The sequence below is a fragment of the Panthera onca genome, chromosome B2 (assembly GCF_046562875.1).
Source record: "Panthera onca isolate mPanOnc1 chromosome B2, mPanOnc1 haplotype 2, whole genome shotgun sequence".
NCBI classification, from domain to species: Eukaryota; Metazoa; Chordata; class Mammalia; order Carnivora; family Felidae; genus Panthera; species Panthera onca.
In genome coordinates, this window is record NC_138343.1 from 75,288,347 (window position 1) to 75,304,678 (window position 16,332).

Below are 16,332 nucleotides of genomic sequence, written 5' to 3' on the forward strand. Positions count from 1 at the left end.
TAAACATAATGTATTTGTCTTAACTTGTGAAGTTCCCAGTGATGAATTTTCCTGAACATTCTTTTTACACAACTCTGTTCCCCCAAACCCCAGAAAGCACCCCCTTCCAAACAGCCTGGTTGCTCAGAGATGGTATTACATGAGGGACAAAGAACTTGAAAGATTCCCTTAATGGAGGAACATGAATCAGTGTCATTCTCAAACTGAGATTCTATTCTATTTTATATTTTATTTTATTTTATTTTATTTTATTTTATTTTATTTTATTTATTGTTTAATTTACATTCAAGTTAGTTAGCATATGGTGCAACAATAATTTCAGGAGTAGATTCCTTAATGCCCCTTATGCATTTAGACCATCCTGCCCACTCCTGAAACCCCTCCAGCAACCCTGTTTGTTCTCTATATTTAAGAGCCTTTTATGTTTTGTCCCCCTCCCTGTGTTTATATTCTTTTTGCTTCCCTTCCTTTATGTTCCTCTGTTTTGTCTTAAAGTCCTTATATGAGGGAAGTCATGTGATATTTGTCTTTCTCTAACTGACTAATTTCACTTAGCATAATACCCTCTAGTTCCATCCACATAGTTGCAAACGGCAAGATTTCATTCTTTTTGATTGCCTAATAATACTCCAGTGTGTGTGTGTGTGTGTGTGTGTGTGTGTGTGTGTGTGTGTGTGCGCGTGTGTGTGTGTATCACATCTTTATCCATTCAACAATCGATGGACATTTGGGCTCTCTCCATACTTTGGCTATTGTGCATAGTGCTGCTATAAACATTGGGGTGCACGTGCCCCTTTGAAACAGCATACCTGTATCCCTTGGATAAATATCTAGTAGTGCAATTGCTGGGTCATAGGGTAGTTCTATTTTTAATTTTTTGAGGAGCCTCCATACTGTTTTCCAGAGTGGCTGCACCAGTTTGCATTCCCCACTAACAGTGCAAGAGGGTTCCCATTTCTCCACATCCTCACCAGCATCTATAGTCTCCTGATTTGTTCATTTTAGCCACTCTGACAGGTGTGAGGTAGTATCTCATTGTGGTTTTGATTTGTGTTTTCCTGATGATGAGTGATGTTGAGCATTTTTTCATGTGTTGGCTGGCCATCTGGATGTCTTCTTTGGAGAAGTGTCAATTCATGTATTTTTCCCATTTCTTCATTGGATTATTTGTTTTTTAGGTGTTGAATTTGATAAGTTCTTTATAGCTTTTGGATCCTACCCCTTTATCTGGTATGTCATTTGCAAATATCTTCTCCCATTCCATAGGTTGCCTTTTAGTTTTGCTGATTGTTTCCTTTGCTGAGCATAAGCTTTTTATTTTGATGAGGTCCCAGTAGTTCATTTTTGCTATTGTTTCCCTTGCCACTGGAGATGTGTTGAGTAAGAAATTGCTGTGGCCGAGATCAAAATAGTTTTTGCCTGCTTTCACCTACAAATTGAGATTCTTTTCAAAGTATTAATGTTTCCAGCTCTCCCAAACTGTGTGAACATTTGGGCCATCAAAAAGTAGTCTGGAACTATTTTGAAGAACCTTCTTTTCTAACACATGGTCAATAGCATCCTTTCATCTCTGCTGGTTTTCTGAGGCTGCAGAGAGCATTCTGTGTGTGTGTTCATAAGGACAGACTAGAATCGCCTGTGACAATTCCTAATTCTGTGTGATAGGCATGAATTGTGCTTCATGTGATTGGAGCGATTAATGAGCCAGCACAGAGCAAGGAAATACAATTCTGTGGAAGGTTACTGTCCAACTCCAGTCATACTGCATGCTGACTGGCCAACACAAAGCTTCTTTGTTGGCTAAGAACTGCTGCCAACTCCCGGGTCCTGTTGTGGTGACTCCCTAAATATTCCAGAGATGTTAGGTTGTTTCAGAATGAATATCCATAGCACTATAAAAATTTTAGGTTCTTAACCAGTTCAGTTTCATGGGGCACATTAGGAGCTGTAAGAAAGACTAGAAATGGAGATGCAAATGTGGTAAAGGGAATGCTTTTGCTCTGTTAGGATTTCCTGGATGCTGCTATTCTGACCTGTCTTGGTGTTCATGATCCTTCACTTTCACCTGATCCTCCCTTGCAAGGAAGGCTTTTTACTTGTTCTTTCAGCTTTATTGAGGTATACTTGACAAATACAATTATAATATATTTAAAAGGTACCAAATGATGATTTAGTGTACACAACACACATTGTGAACGGATTCCATCCATCAAGTTAATTGACACACTCGTCACCTCAGATATTTCCCTTTTTATTTATTTATTTTTTGGTGAGAACATTTAAGTTCTACTCTGTTACAAATTTTAATTATGCACTACATGTTGTCAACTATACTGATCTTGTTATATGTTAGATCCTCAGACCTTATCCCTTTTATAACTGAAAGTTTATAACCTTTTATCAGCTTCTCCCTGTTTCCTCCAGACCAAGCTCCTGGCAACCACTTTTCTACTCTGTTTCTTTCTTTCTTTCTTTTTTAATGTTTATTTATTTTTGAGAGAGACAGACAGAGAGACAGAGCGTGAGTGGGGGAGGAGCAGAGAGAGAAGGAGACACAGAATCCAAAGCAGACTCCAGGCTCTGAGCTGTCAGCACACAGCCTGAGCAGGGCTCAAACTCATGAACCACAAGATCATGACCTGAGAGTGAACTGGGATGCTTAACTGACTGAGCTACCCAGGTGCCCCAAGATTTCCTTCTTCTGAAGGACAACTAATATTTTAGTGTGTGTGTGTGTGTGTGTGTGTGCACCTATGTAAGTGATGGACACTTAGGTTTTTTCTATATTTTGACTATTGTGAAAAATGCTGCAGTGAACATGGGAATGTAGATATCTCTTCAAGATAATGGTTTCATTTCCTTTGGATATATATCTGGAAGTGAGAAGTCTGAATCATAGGTAGTTTTATTTTTAATTTTTTGAAGAAATTCCATACTATTTATCATAGTGGCCGTACCAGTTTACATTTCCACCAAGAGTGTGCAAGTGTTCCCTTTTCTCCACACCTTCACCAACACTGGTTATCTCTTGTCTTTTTTGATAATAGACATTCAAACAGGGATAAGGCAGTATCTCATTGAGGTTTTGATTTGCATTTCCCTGATGATTAGTGATGTTGAGCACATTTTCATGTACCTATTGGCCATTTGGATGTCTTCGGAAAATATATATTCAGGTCCTTTGCCCACTTTTTAATTGGGTTGCTTTTTGGCATTGAATTGTATGGGTTCCTTATATATTTTAGATATTAACCCCTTATCAGATATTTGGTTTGCAAATATTTTCTCCCATTCCATAGATTACCTTTTCCTTTTGTTGGTGATTTCCTTTGCTGTGCAGAAGCTTTTTAGTTTGATGTAGTCCCACTTATTTAATTTTGCCTTTGTTGCCTTTGCTTTTGGTATCAAATCCTAAAAAATCATTGCCCTGACCAGTGTCATGGAGCCTGGCCCCAATGTTCATGACCATTGTTTTGAACTCTCTATTGGGTAAATCTCTTATTTCCATTTCATTAAGATCTGTTTTTGGACATTCATCTTGTTCATTAGTTTGGAACATATTCTTTTTCTTCATTTTTCTTGACTCTCTGGGCTTGTTTCTGTGCATTAGATAAAACAGCTACCTACCCCAGTTGTGAATGGTCTTGGGTGGGAGATCAACTAAGCTCCTAGTTGCCTCTCAAACGTTTATGATTGTCAAAGCAAACTTCTTTGTTCTTAGGCTCCTAGTAGTTGAGGGCATGTCAAGACTTGCCTGTGTCCTCAAGGGAAAAATCGTGATCAGCACCTACATGTAGCCTGATTAGGAGCCAGATCCTTAGGCAGCAGCTGGGAAAGTATGCAATTAAACCCCTTCCAGGGAGAAATTGGGAGATAGAAGTTTTGTAACAGGGACGCAGGGGTGTAAGAGCACCTGGCTCTGGGGGGGCCTGAGTAGACCAGGTTTGGCCACTTGCAGCTGACAAAATCCAAAGGCAGAGAAATGAGTGATAGTAAAACAAGAAAGCAGTTATATCAGTGAGGCCATCATCAGGGAGACAGCTGACTAGCATCTCAAAGACTGTCTCCAAAGTGCTGAAAATACTTCCAGGTTTATATAAGAAAAATGGGGAACAAATGTGGGCAGTAGAGTCAGGTTATCATTGGTTTGGAGTCAATCATGGGCAGGCTCTTTGCTGGCTCAGGGAAGTCCTTATTGCAGAATGGGGTAGTTTTGGTTTCCATCAGGGGACGCTTTGCCCCAGGATCTTTTGCCTGAATTAAGAGAAAAGCTGGAAAGAAATACTTAATTAATTAGAAAGTTGGAGGTCAAAATGGACGTAGTGAAAGTCCTCTTTCAGTTTTTGCCTGTTTCCTCTCTTCTAGACCAAGTGCATAGCTGCGAAAGTGCTCCTGTGCTTGTTAAGAACTGCTTCTTTGTTCACTATAGTCCTGTGGGACTCCTGAATGTGGACACCATTGGTATCAGAGCCAGGTGACTGGGGACCTGTGCCTTGGGCTGTAGCCACAAAAGCTAGGATGTCAGACGTGTATACAAGCTCTTTCCAGGGAGATACTAGTGACTTGGTTTTATTACTGGAGCAGGCTGGAGGGAGAAGGTAGGGGAGGTGTTTGCCAGCTTCCTTGCCCTCTGGAGAAGATGGCTGTGGGTGCCACTAGATGTGTGCTAAATTAGAAGCTTGGCCCTGAGGCAACATCTTTTAAAGTATGCAGACAAACCCCTTTCAGGGAAAGAATGGGAAATGGGTGTTTTTGTCTGCTTCCTCTGCACTGAGCCTGGGGGAGGTGGCTGTGGTGAAGGCTTGCAAGCCCAGGAATTACTGCTTCTTTGTTTGCTGTAGTCTGTGGGTTCTCATGGATGTCAGCCCTGTTGGCTGTCAGAGATAGACATTTTAGGGGTACATTTCTGTAGCGGGAGCCTTAAAAGTGGGGCTCTAGATATCCTGTCCAAACTCTTCCCTTCTTAGGGAGAAGCTGGAAGTTGGGGGTTTCCTTCCAACTGTGTGTAGCTGTGTGTGTGGGGGGGGGTTATGGCAAGATTGTGTTTCAGCCTTTTCTACCCATTTTCATGTATGTATTTTCCTCATTTGCCACAGGTGTAGGAGTGGCTTAGTTTCCAGATGTCTTTCAGAGGGAACACCTCCATATGTAGCTGTATATTCAGTGTGTTCATGGAAGGAGGGGAGCTCAGGAGCCTCCTAAATCTCTATCCTGGTCAGCTGCCCCCTCCAGCTGACCTAGCCCATGTTGACACTCCGCTGCTGCAGGAAGGAGTGCAAGACCCCAGGCTTCATGAGTGAGTCCCTGGGGCCTGGAAGCCACTGGTGGCTGGTGGCTGTGGCAGGGCTTCCAGTGGGGCAATTAGGGGGCAGTGATCCATGGCTCCCACATTCCTGTCTCCACCAGAGGGGCTGCAAAGAGCTTCAGAGTGACTCATTTACTTAATCAAGGCCTTTCTGTATTTGTTCCTTGAAAAGTCGTTAACTGAACCATATATCCTTCATCCCTAAAGTGAATAGTGATAATTAAATGTTTTCACTCCTTCCTTTTTTGCTGTCTACTCAGTATTTCTTTGTGGAAATTTCAAAAAGTGCATGAAATCCATTAGGATATGCTGTCATTGATTACCTGGTGGAAGGCTGTTGCTGTAAGGGTATGAAATCATCCTCCTGCATTTATTTTAATTCTTTAATCTATTACTTTTCTGGGACAATCTTTAGGTAAGGCTACTTGTTTGTTAAGAATTTTAGTGGAAATCAAAATGACGGGGCAAACTGCCATATATTTCCCTACAATATATGCTTTTACAGCCTGGTGGCACAAATTGTATTTTTCTGTCTGTTTTCTCCTATCTCTTTTCCTTAGTTTAAGGGGCCAAGAAGACAGGCCTGCTGCTATTATTTTGGTTGGTACATTTCTAGAGACAATTGAAAATCTTTTTTGAGGGTATTACATTCTAAAAATGATTATAGCTGGCAGGAATTCTTGCACAATGTAGTCAGAAGTGTGACACATTACATACTTACTTTACCTACTATACTATTAATAAGAAGTGCTTTTGTTAGTTTTAACATTCACATCAGGAAAAAACCAAAATGCCTGGGTGAGTTCTTACTGTTCTGATATGAGAGATCTGATCAAAGTGGGGGTCTTTAGCTTCAGCAACCTGACAATAGCTGAGACACCTAGAGAAGAATAAGAGACAAACAAAAAACACAGCCATACAGGAAAATAGACAAGATTAAGCCACCTATCGTCCTGTGTATTTTGGTATACTCTCTTCCATTTTAATATGCCGTGATTCTGACCTTCAAGTGTGTCTCCTTCTTTTGCAGAGCAAAATTCAAAGCCATGTAGGTGCAGTTTCAGAAAAATGGAAGCAAGACCTTTCAAGGGAAAGCATTGATTCAGGATATGAATGACTGTGACGATACCTGTAACGGATCATACTTTGCAATAGTAGCTCCATCTTTAGTTAGACTAGGTTCTTCTACCTGCTGAAATAAAGATTCCTACCTTCAAAGGGTCTTTCATCTGAGAGACAATCTCTGATGGTTATTGTGAATTCTCCTTTTGCCCTCAGTTTTACATCTGGTATTAAACCTTGAAATGTATCAGAAGTGGACCTATGTCTGACATATATTTGGTACCAGCAGAATGGACATTCACTCATTTACTCTTTCTTTCAGCAAATATTTATTGAGCACTGGTTATATGCAGCACTGTTTTAAGCATTAGAGATACAACCATAAACAGAAAAGACAAAAATACCTCATCTTATAGATCTTGCTGTCTAGTGAGAGAGACAGGTAATAAATAAGTGACATAAACAAACCATGCCAGATGGTGATAGAAAAAAATAATAAATTAGAGAAAGGAGATGTTGGGTATGGAGGTGCAATTATATGTAGACCAGCCATGGAAGGCCTTATTGAGAAGGAGAAATTTGAGAAAATACCTGAAGGGAGTGAGAGGTTGAATTATAAGGTATCTGGGGAAGAGCATTCCAGAAAATTCTCCATAGCAAGAATGAAATGGAACATGCGAGGAACAACAAGGAGACCAGCATGGTGCCAGGGGAGTGATTAAGAGGCAGAGCAGCAAGAGAAGTCAGGCAACAGAGAAAAGGAAAGAGGTAGAAGAGCCTCTGATGTCATGCTAAGGACTTAGGCTTTTTCTGAGGTGCAATTTGGAGAAGAGGAGTAGAATCTGTCTTAGGTTTTAATAAGAACACTCTGAAGCTGGGGAAGGAAGAGGATGAGACTGGAAGCAGAATGCCATTCAGGGGAGCTATTTCAATAGTCCAGCTGTTGATGGTGGCTGGGCCATGGTGGGGACAGTGGAGTGGTGAGAGGTGCATAAATTGTGGATATTTCTTAAAGATAGATCTGATAGGATTTGTCAATGGACTGGCCATAGAGCAAAATAAAAAGTGAAGAGCCAAGGTTGGTTTGAAGTTTTGTGATCTAACTGGCAGGATGAATTGCTGTTAATTGAGATGGAGAAGATGTGGGAGAAGTAGGGACATGAGGAGCTCAGCTTTGGACTTGTTAAATTGAGACCTGTCAGACATCCAATAGGAGATGGTGGGGGAGGTGCTATGAAGGTATGAATTTGAGAGTCACAGCATATAAATGGTACTCAAAGTTAAGAGGCTGGATGAATGAGTATAGATAGAAAACTGTAGAGGTATAAGGAATGAGCCCTGTGGCATGCTAACATTTGAAAGTTGGAGATGTTGGGAGGAAAATAGCAGAGGAGGCTAAATGGAACATACAGAAAGGTAGGAAGAAAACAGGGCAGGTGTGTTTCCTGAAAGCCAAATTAAGAAAGAGTTTCAAGAGGGGCGTCTGGGTGGCTCAGTCAGTCGGTAAGCGTCTGACTTCAGCTCAGGCTCAGGTCATGATCTCGTGATTTGTGAGTTCCGGCCCTGCGTTGGGCTCTGTGCTGACAGCTCAGAGACTAGAGCCTGCTTCGGATTCTGTGTTTCCCTCTCTCTCTGCTCCTCCCCCACTCACACTCTGTCTCTCTCTCACAAATAAATAAACATTTAAAAAAAATTTTTAAAAAGTTTCAAGTGGGGGGCACCTGGGTGTCTCAATTGGTTAAGCATCTAACTCTTGGTTTCAGTTTGGGTCATGATCTCATGGTTCGTGGGATCAAACCCCACATTGGGCTCTGTACTGATGGTGCAGAGCCTGCTTGGGATTCTGTCTCCCTCTCTCTCTGCCCCTCCCCACTTGCTCTCCATCTCTCAAAAGAAAAGAAGAGAAAAGAAAAGAAAGAAAGAGCTTCAAGGATGAGACGGTGGTTTGTGTCAAATGATGCTTCTAGGTCAAGTAAATTGAGGGCTGTGATTTGACTGTTGGATTTATAACGTAGAAGTTATTGGCAATGATTTTAAAGCAGTCTTAGTGGAGTGGGTGGGAGTGAAAGGCTGATGGAATTGGTTCAAGAAAAAAAAATGAGAGGAGAAGAACTAGAAATCGTATGTACAGACAAATCTCTTAAGAATTTTGCTATAAAGGGAAGGAGAGAAATAGGACATTTAGGAAGGCCCTGGATAGGTAAGACAGAAACAAAGCCTATGAGTCAGTAGGCTCCTAGGACCCATTTAAGCAGACCATTTGAGCTGTTGTGTTGAGCAACAACTGAAGGAGCATCCTCTTATTCTGAGCCATCAGTGGAGGCCATATTGCATGCTTTTTTTCAATGCCACCTTGCAGATAATGCCAGCCACGTGCATGGATGAGTTAGCAAGAAGCCAGGTCATCAAGATGAGAAGCAGAGCTAGAGCTTGTGAATGCTTAGGCCACAACTTGTCACTGGGAGCACAAAGCAAGTTGTGGAACACCACTGTGGACTCTTTTCCAGGAATTCCCAACAGAAAATTGACCCTAATGCATTAAAGCCAGAAGCAGTGTGAGGACAGTGCTGGCTCTCATATCCTGAACCCTCTCTTTCAAGTTAAATCCTTGTTTTTCATACAACCATGAGTTGGAAAGGTCACAGTTTATTCTTAGGTGGTAGGAGGAGGGTATTGGGATGGGGTAGTTGTTCTAGTCCTACCCGGGAGTAGAAAAGAGAATCATGGAGAAAAATGATCACACCAGTGAAAAACATGTCATCATCAGCCTTCAGCTCTGTTTCATTCCATTCATTAATGGTCAGGTTGAAGGAAGTTATTTTATTATGACGCATTCCATTTAGAATTTCCCTTGGCAATTTTCTCTACCCTTTTACTGTAATGATCTCTAAATAGTTCTGGTTCTAGACAGGACAAAAGTGACTGCTAGGCTCTGTTGAAAACACCTTTGGAAGGTTTCTCTTGGCTTCTTTAACCAACTGGCTGCATTGGAGCTTTACTCTATATAAACCTTTATTTTGAGTCCTTTTTAGGAAAGGGTGCTTTGGAGAAGGCCAGAGGCTCTGTTTTCCCTGCCATGCCCATGCCCATGAAACTTGGCATATAAATAAAACTGTAAGAGAGTTTGGATATTCCTAGAATGATATGGGGATCTCTGATGTCCTCTGAAAGGGGGTTCAGGGTAAGAAAGTACCATAGGTTCAAGTCATGTGACAGAGAACAAGGTAAAGGAAAATTAATGGGAATAATTAGAGGAAGCAAAATTCCATTTGAAGGGGAATATGAATAAAAAGAACCATTTAAAGCATATTGTGATAGGAAATGTAGATGGCATGTTACTAAGGAAGTGTTTGGAAATGCTGTTGGATCACTAGGATTCTCAATTTCCAGCCACAGCCCTGCTCCTCCCTAGTCTGCTCCCTCAGGACTTCAAGGGAGGGCCATGACCTTCTCACGTCCCACATTATTGCTGCTTTTTGATCAACTCACTGGGGCACTAGAAGGGCAGAGAGAAGGAACTAGGCTGGGTTGAAGGCACTCCTCCTCCACCTCTGCCCACCCTGGACTAGAGAAGTGAAGTCCTTACTGATGGGGATCCAGCCATTGTTTCCAATGTGAAAGCTGTCCTAATGAGAACACCTTCCAATGTGAATCAGCATGACTAGGTTAAACTCTTAACTGAGAATTTCAACATAACTCTGGTGTGACCTTTTAGAATTTGCCTTTGGTATCCAGGCAATTGATGAGGTACAGCATGCTGAACTGTCATTACCTGTACGGTGGTGCTTCATAGGCTGTGCCCCCACAATTGATACATTATTGTTGCATTTGGTTGTACTTGCATACATGTATTTTTTGGTACTTGTCCTTTTGTCTTTTTTAGACTTCATTTCCACTATATTATAAGGCAAAGTCTACAATTTCTATTTCTTTGGCACTCTTAATTCAAGGAAAGATTATATTAGTTTTGTATCCAGAGTGTTGAATAAACATTGTTGAACAAAAGTTAACCTCTCAGCAATCCTATACATGGAATGAAATATGAATTATTCGGAGTAAATTGCTAATCTGATTTCTTCACTTTAGAAAAAGGGTTATACACACATAATTTAATTAGTTTTTTTTAATGTTTATTTTTGAGAGAGAGAGAGAGAGAGAGAGAGACAGAGCTCGAGAGGGGAAGGGCCAGAGAAAGAGGGACACACAGAATCTGAAGCAGGCTCCAGGCTCTGAGCTGTCAGCACAGAGCCCGATGTGGGGCTCAAACTCACGAACTGCGAGATCATGACCTGAGCCGAAGTCAGACGCTTAACTGACTGAGCCACCCAGGCGCCCCCACATAATTTAATTAGAATGATGGTTTACATTTAAACACATTTAATGTATAAGTGCCAACCATTTATTTAAAATTTTTTTTGTTTATTTTTGAGAGAGAGAGACAGACAGAGTGCGAGCAGTGGAGGGGCAGAGAGAGAAGGTGACACAGAATCCAAAGCAGGCTCCAGGCTCTGATTGTCAGCACAGAGCCCAATGTGGGACTCAAACTCACAGACTGTGAGATCATGACCTGCACCAAAATCAGACGCTTAACCCACTGAGCCACTCAGGCACCCCCCTCAATCATTTATTTAAAAAAATATTTCTAAGCATCCTTACCATAATCTCACGTAGGTAAACTTCTTAGAATAGATCAGAAAATGAAAAATAACTTAACTCTGGTGCTTCCCCCAGATTTGAGACTCTATTATGTGTATGTCGGTTTGTGTAGACAATCCAGTCTTATCCTTGTTCCAAAGATACTTGTGACTATTACCCAAGATAGGATCAAGCAAGGGCCCACTGTATAGAAGCACAAATGTCACAGGGTTCAAAGGAGGGAGAAAACACATCAGTTAGGGAAGTTAGTCCAGACTTTGTGAAGGGGATGATGTAAGGAATGGGCCTTAAAGGATGGATACACTTTCATTAGCTCTATGTTGGGGAAAGTTGCTCCAGCCAAGTGATGGTAAGAGCTCCTGAAAAGGTGTGTGTCTTCAGAAGTTATGGCTAAGAGTTAAGGTAAATACAGGGACACAATGTTCCCTAGTCTAATTGGAAACATGGGATTTAAAGTAGGGGTAAATGAAAAAATTGATGATAATTTTAACAATAATAGCTGACAAATATGGGGTACCTTTTTCTCAGATGTCAGATACCATATAAAGTGCTCTATACATGGAATCTCTTTTAATTTGGAAAAGGTCAGATCCATTTTTGCCAAAGAGTTTTTTATAAAAGGGAAATATTATCAGAGCTGTCGTAAAGTAGATTCTTACAGAGATGAGGCAGAAGGAAAGGTAGAAGACAGGGAGAGCAATTGGGAGGCAATTCGTATGTTCTCCTCAAGAAGTAATAAGGACTTGAATTATTCCAACATGAATGTAAGTGAAAATACACAATGGGTTGGTTTGAATCAGAATTCATTTTAAATTTCATATTGCAGTCTCTGCTAAAAACAATATTTTCTAACTCAGGACACTTTAGTGGAATCATAAGGACCTAGATGGTTTACCTTCTGGCCTGGATTCCTTCACTAAGATATGGAAACCAAGAGTCAGTAAGGCCAAAGTCTCTTAGTGTTATCTGAGACAGAAACCCAGGGGCATGTGGACTCTTCCCTCTCCCTCATTCTCTGTATCTTATTTGTCCCCAGTTGACTAATGGGTCAAGATTGTCTTATCAGATTGTTGACTTCCTCTCTTATTTCATGTACCAGAAAGCTCAGTTTCCTCAAATGGTCAAGTTTTAAGCTGCTGTGAAATACTAATCCCAGTATTAACTGTTTACAGATTCCATTGTGATTGGATTTTGGGTTGGTCTTGCTGTCTTCGTGATTTTCATGTTTTTTGTGCTGACTTTGCTGACCAAGACGGGAGCTCCACACCAAGAGTAAGTTTGGGCCATTCCTAAATGTCACTAAGCCCCATGGGGAACTAAATAGATGGATGTGATATCTGGGGCTGGGGTTGCTTCCAGTGGTGGAAAAAAAGAGGCTAGTTGTGGATTTGCTGCCTGAACTCAGTTGCCTTTGGGTGAGACCCATCTTCCTCCTGGCACTTTGCCTCCTGCCTCTGTGGTTTTCAAGTGGACCCTTGTGAACCTAGGTTTCATGGTCCTTTCTTAAAGCCTTAAAGCTGCTTCCAGGCCTGATTTTTATTTTGAAATATTTACTAATTAGGATGTATTTTCTCCTTACTCCCAAAAGAATTTAGATGTCTCGCGAGACCAAAAACAGTGAAAAAGAAAGAAAGAAAGAAAGAAAGAAAGAAAGAAAGAAAGAAAACAGCAAAATCAGATGAAAACCCGTTTTAAAAGCGTATCATGGAGCACAGAAATAGTTATTATGGGGTACTTAAATGAATTAATTATTGACAATAAACAGAGTTCAACACTGAGCTTCCTTGAAACTAGGATAAAAAGAGAAACCCTAAGGATTATGTAATTCTCATGGCAGGATAAAGAACATTTGAGTTGGGCTTTGGATTTATGGAGGAAATTATGACACGGTGGTTAAAGAACACTGAGTAACATCAGAAGGTATTTTCTCAGTTATAGATTGCAAAAAACTCAGAAATGTTTTAGAGGATTTTTGTTGTCCCAACTCTTCAAACAAAAGGAAAAATAACATGTTGAATCCCTTTTTAGTTAGTCCCAGCCAGCAGAAATAGCACACTCAAATTAGGTAATTAGATGTGCTTTTGATGAAGGGACTATCCACAGGTTGTGGCCAGATGGGAGGATAACCCTACAGGATATTACAGGACCTCCAGGCTAGCAACACTGAGGAGTAGTTTCCACCCTAGATCTGAAGGGGACCCAGGAGTCCTGTGGCCAAAAGGAGCCGTGACTTTGAGTTGAGGGACACAACTAGCCCATGTGACCTCTCAGGGAGGGAGCCTCAAATTAAGTACCAAGACCCTATTTTCCTCTCTCCTTCCCACCTCGCACCAGATCTCCATTGGATGATCACAGTAGCACAACCAGCAGCCAGTCTCCATCAGAGGTCAGCTTTCTAGGGCACAGAGCACAGAGCAGCATGGGGAATGATGGAGAGCCACCTGGGAGAATAAATCGAAGAAATTTGGCACAAGTCTGAACATTTCACATTTGGTAGCTCACTTCATCCTCATAGCCTGGTAACAGGATTCTCATTGTTCTATTTCGTTACACACTCTCCAGCGTCTGTTCACTCTTCCGCCTGCACTTGCACTGTAACAAATGCCTGGCTAGAGAGAACAGTTCTGCCCTTCACTTAGCTATTTTCAGACATTAAGGTGTAGAAAAAAATTAAACAGTTTTTAAATGAAAGGAAAATACCATTTTATTGAAGCATATGGAGACATATGGTTGAAAATCTCTTTAACAGCCATTAAAAAGCCACTAAAAAGACATGGACCTTTGGGGTGCTAGGGTGGCTCAGTTGGTTAAGAGTCTGATTCTTGATCTTAGCTTGGATCTTGATCTCAGGGTCGTGAGTTCAGGCTCCATGTTGGGCTCTGTGTTGGGCATGAAGCCTACTTAAAAAAATTAAATAAAAAGACCTGGATCTTTGCTTTCTTCCATGTCCTTATAAAAATCTGTACATGCCTTTGCTTCTATTATATTGGTAAGGAATTTGAAGATATAGTGCAGGTTGCAACAGTAGTAAGAAAAGCTGAGGATTAATTCAGATTAGGGAACATCTCATAGAGTGGTCAGGGAATAACAACGCTATTATCTTCCTTTTCTTCAGAGGGACAGATAGATTTTTGAAGGACTATTGGGATGTGTTTGTTTAATATAGGATGCAGGTGATCTTTATGGTTGAGAACACCCTAACCCTGAATAAAACGTGACTTCATGTAATGATTAATTTTATGTGTCAAGGCCATGATACCTAGATATTTGGTCAAATGTTATTCTAACTGGTGTGTGTTTAATGAGATAACATTTTATCCCATTTCTTAAAATGAGTTAACATTTAAGTCCATAAACTCTGAGCAAAGCAGATCATCCTCCATAAAATTAGTGGCTTCATCGAATCATTGGAAGGCCTTCCTTGAAAGAGAATGACCTCCTTCAAGCAGAAAGAAATTCTGGCAGAAGGCTGCCTTCTGACTCAAACTGTAACTTCCCTGGGGCTCCAGCCTGTCAGCCTACCCTTCACATTTTAGACTTGCTAAAGTCACAGTCACATGAACCACAGTCACATGAACCAATTCCTTAAAATAAATCGGTCTCTCTCTCAGTAGTTGGATCGGCAGACAGACAGAATACATCTCTCGCTCTCTCAGTAGTTAGCCACACACACACACACACACGTGCACGCGCCTGTTGTTTTTCTTTCTTTGGAGTCCTGGCTGATACATTTCCTTAATATGTCGTGGTGACCCTGGGTAGCTGAGACTTGGATTTCCAATCTTTCAGTTGGCAGTTCAGTCCTATTGCTACATGGTTTTTCTTTTGATGGTGGTTCTGAATAATCTCAATCAAAGAACAAGGGTCATTGTAACTCTATGCTTTTAATGAGGTTAAGGAGAAAGTCTAACCTACTTTTCCTTTAATAAAATAATGGATCAGCCCTCAGGGCCACATTTGAAATGCTTTTTTGAGTCTGAGGTAGTATAATATCTGGCATTTGGTTGCAGTATATCATAATAGAAAACTGAAAGAAGCAGACATGGGGCAAAAATCCCTAAATTGATCAGTTAAAAAGGCTTTTAGATCTTAGTAATTTTGACGTTTATCTGGCAGAAATCTTCTCTAAAGGAGACATTATTTTTTCCACCCAGTCAACTTTAATATAAAACAACCAATTTAAGCTTGCCTGTGTGATAATTAGGCATGGAGGAAAGAATGATAAATCATTGAAAATAATAAGAGCTTTTTTTTTTTAATGTTTACCATATGCTGGGGTCTACTAATCACTTTATATGTATAATTTCACTAAGTCCTCACAGGAAGATGAAGTAAATCCTGTAAGTGTTCCAACTGTACAGATGAGAGAAATGGATCATTTGTCTGAGGTCTCACAGGTAAAAACAACTCTTGGCCCTGGCCTCAAACTAAAGCCTCTTTGACTCGGAAGCTCCTGTTACTAACCACTACATTAAATGATCTCATATCTGTAATTTTTAATCTCTTCCTTCTATTGAACCAAAGATACTAGCAATCAGATTTGCTTTCTTCTAGCACATACTGGGCTATGCATGGGCCTTAGAGTCAAACAGTTCCAGATTTACCTACTGAGACTTTGCGCTGAATTCTTAACCTCTTTTTGCTTGAGGTTCCTCATTTGTACAAATAAAATAGTATCTGTCTCCTAGCACTATTGTAAAGATTAAATGAGCTAATGCCTATGGAACTTCTGGATTCACAGTGGTACTCAGTGACTCTTACTCCATCCCTGGGGTGCTGGTAGAGGTCCTGCTGAGAGCTGGGAGTCTAAGTGAACAGTAGGAGGCGGAAGAAAAAGAAACCCATCCTCCCATGGGACATCCAGGCCCTAAGCATTCACGTTTTATTTGCACTTGCCAATATTCCACTCCAGCCTCACTTTGAGTATGTCTCTCAAACAGTGAGATGATTTTAGAAAGGAGACTAAGTAGAGAATCTTGGTGTTGGGTTGGAAGGACTGACATGTCTGAATTCTGACTGCTTTATATAGCAGGCTCTCTGGATAATTGGTCACAGAGAACAGTTATTTCCTCAAGTAGGTATCAGGCAGCATCCTTTTGGAATATGACTCTGTCACTCTGGGTAAGATACCTGATCTTATCCAAAGGATACAAAAATGCTGATTTGAAAGGGCACATTCACTCCAATGTTTATAGCAGCCTGTCAACAATAGCCAACTTAGGGTAAGAACCCACATGTCCATCAACTGATGAATGAATAAAGAAGATGTGGTGTATATATGTATTGGAATACTACGTGGTGATCAAAAA

The 16,332-nt window shown here is 40.8% G+C and overlaps 1 protein-coding gene across 2 annotated transcripts in view; it reads left to right on the forward strand.

Annotated features, from left to right (window-relative positions):
- The window catches only part of MRAP2 (melanocortin 2 receptor accessory protein 2), a 54,299-nt gene that overhangs the window by 23,504 nt on the left and 14,463 nt on the right, over positions 1 to 16,332 (forward strand). Inside the window, exon 3 of one of the 2 annotated variants that reach the window (XM_060616087.3) lies at positions 12,196 to 12,295. The exons of the other annotated variant lie outside the window; for it this stretch is intronic. Within the exon in view, the coding sequence (XP_060472070.3) occupies positions 12,196 to 12,295 (100 nt within the window). The remainder of the gene's footprint in view (positions 1 to 12,195; positions 12,296 to 16,332) is intronic. 2 annotated transcript variants of the gene reach the window in all.